This window comes from Cherax quadricarinatus, chromosome 39 (genome assembly GCF_038502225.1).
Source record: "Cherax quadricarinatus isolate ZL_2023a chromosome 39, ASM3850222v1, whole genome shotgun sequence".
NCBI classification, from domain to species: Eukaryota; Metazoa; Arthropoda; class Malacostraca; order Decapoda; family Parastacidae; genus Cherax; species Cherax quadricarinatus.
The window spans coordinates 1,570,001-1,572,500 of record NC_091330.1 but is presented as its reverse complement, the minus strand read 5'-3'; the positions used below and the strand labels follow the sequence as shown (position 1 = coordinate 1,572,500).

Genomic DNA, 2,500 nt, shown 5'->3' with positions numbered 1-2,500 from the left:
CTTGTCGACGCCAGCTGTCAGCTGACTCAACGCCGGGTTCGACCTCTCACCGATCTGTCAGCCGAAGAGAAATTGGTTTAACCTTTTAGCATAGATTGTGCTGTCATGGATATGGTTGTGTTGACGGCATGAGTTGTGTTGTTAATACTGTGTTAACAGCGAGATTTATGTTGTTATGTTGTGTTACTTGCAAGAGTTGTGTTGTTACACCGATATCTGCAGTAGCTGTGTTGATAACATTGTGTTAACAGCAAGAGACGTGTTATCGTGACAAGGGTTACGTTAACACTGTGATATCGTACGAAAGAATGTTATTAAGGTTATAACTATGTTGTTACTAATAGTTATGCAGTTAGTGCTCTTATCATAGATGCGGAGTTGTATATGGCTATGTTACGTTATACGTACAACGTTAATATACAGTGCCAGGATAGTCCTCTTAGGAAATTCAATAATATTAATCAGAGTATGTTGTGAGTGTAGGATATCTGTGACCTTGTGGGGGGTCAGGTCAGTGTGTCCGTGTTTGTCTTAATTGCCTTTTTCCATTTGTGTTCTCCTGTCCACCTTGTCAACGTCTCTGAGGATCTTGCACGTTGTTATTATGTCTCCAGTGGTCCTTCTGTCCTCTAAGACATCTACAAACAATTATTTTACTCTCTCCTCCTGAGCGAGTCCTCTGAGCTCTGGAAGCAGCCTTGTTGCCAACCTCAGGACTTTCTGTATGCTTTACGTATTTAATGAGGTCTGGGCTCTAAGCTGGTACTGGATACTCTATAAGAAGTCTGACATATGTTGTATAAAGAACACTCAAGGAATACTTGCCGTTCTAAAGATTAGCGTCCAGGGCGCTACTGCTAGTAGCGCCCACGACGCTATTCTATCAATGTTCGTGTCTGGAGATTTGCTCGGCTTTCCCCTTGTTTGAAGATTGCAGTCTGTCCATCCTGTCTATACACCATCTCCAGTTTTCTCTTTACTTCCCTGATTTTCATTACATTGCGCTTGCTGCGATTAAATTCCAGTAATCACTTGTCTCACCAATCCCTTATTTTGTCTAAGAATTCTTGTAGTCTACCCATTACAACTCCAGTTTTAAATTCTCTTCATTACTGCTACAATATCCACGAACAGCGAATTATACGACGTAATCATTTGGCGATTCCTTAACCGTATAAGGAATTATATTTGTCCAGTACTGACTCTTGTGGGACCTCATTCGTCACATCTGCCCCTCCTGATGCCTCTTCTCCGACCATCATTGTCTCGTCCCTCACAGATATTCAGAGACTCATTGAACCACCTTGCTGCCTTGCTACCTCAGTTTGCGGAACATTGTCTGTCATGGTACAGCACCTGATACCGTCCACCCCGTTCCCTTCTGCTTCCTGTTTCATCTCCCTGCAGTAGAACTTCAGATGGTTGGCAGGAACTTTTACTCTCTAAACCCGAGAGGATTTTGTGAACGATATGAAGGACATAACTTTGTCTTACAACACTGTCTCTCCCACTTATTGTCCATAAGTGCATGTGTACTTACGTGAAGAGATATAAGTTACTATTATTATTTATATAGTAACACATACATATGTATGTGTGTGTGTATGTATAGTTAAGTAGGTAAATGGTTACTCATATATTGGAATGTGTAGTTAAATAGGTGCACACTTACATAGGTGTTTCTTTATTTAAATACCATTAGAGGAGAATCTTGGAGGGTAAATTATTATATAGTTTGATAAGCATTTACATATTTCTTTTCCGACAGGACTAAAGTTATATTTTGTGTGTGTGTGTGTGTGTGTGTGTGTGTGTGTGTGTGTGTGTGTGTGTGTGTGTGTGTGTGTGTGTGTGTGTGTGTGTGTGTGTGTGTGTGGGGATGGGGGAGTTTTACGAGCTTGATAGTGCCTGTGTTGTGGGTATGTGGGAGGGTGGTGTGGGCGTGGTGAGGGTGGTGTGGGCGTGGTGAGGGTGGTGTGGGCGTGGTGAGGGTGGTGTGGGCGTGGTGAGGGTGGTGTGGGCGTGGTGAGGGTGGCAGTAGTATCGCCACACCATCCGCTACACAAGACATAAATATTCATGTTAAAATTTGAATAAAAGAATAAAACTGGTTTTCCCTCACAGGCTGATGGTTGTGTGTGTGTGTGTGTGTGTGTGTGTGTGTGTGTGTGTGTGTGTGTGTGTGTGTGTGTGTGTGTGTGTGTGTGTGTGTGTGTGTGTGTGTGTGTGTGTGTGTGTGTGTGTATGTGTGTGTGTGTGTCCTTATCAGTCCTCTATCTACTGTGTCACCTGCTGACAGGTGGTTGAGGGAAGGGGAAAAAGATGGTTTAGGAAGGGGAAAAAGGTGGTTGAGGGAAGGGGCAGAATATGAAGAAAGGAACAGATTAAGATGAAGGATAGAGGGGAAAATGTAGAGGGACGAAAAAGGTGGATGAGGGTAACGCAAAAAATGAAGGAAAGGGAAAAGGTGGAGGAGAGAATTTAAAAAAAAGTGGAGGAG

The 2,500-nt window shown here is 43.0% G+C and overlaps 1 protein-coding gene across 2 annotated transcripts in view; it reads right to left on the bottom strand.

Annotated features, from left to right (window-relative positions):
• LOC128696266 (carbonic anhydrase-related protein 10-like) overlaps positions 1-2,500 on the bottom strand; it is a 285,302-nt gene that overhangs the window by 73,419 nt on the left and 209,383 nt on the right. For both annotated transcript variants that reach the window (XM_053787418.2, XM_053787419.2), the window contains exon 6: positions 1-54. This exon is cut by the window's left edge and continues 13 nt beyond it. In XM_053787418.2, the coding sequence (XP_053643393.1) occupies positions 1-54 (54 nt within the window). The remainder of the gene's footprint in view (positions 55-2,500) is intronic.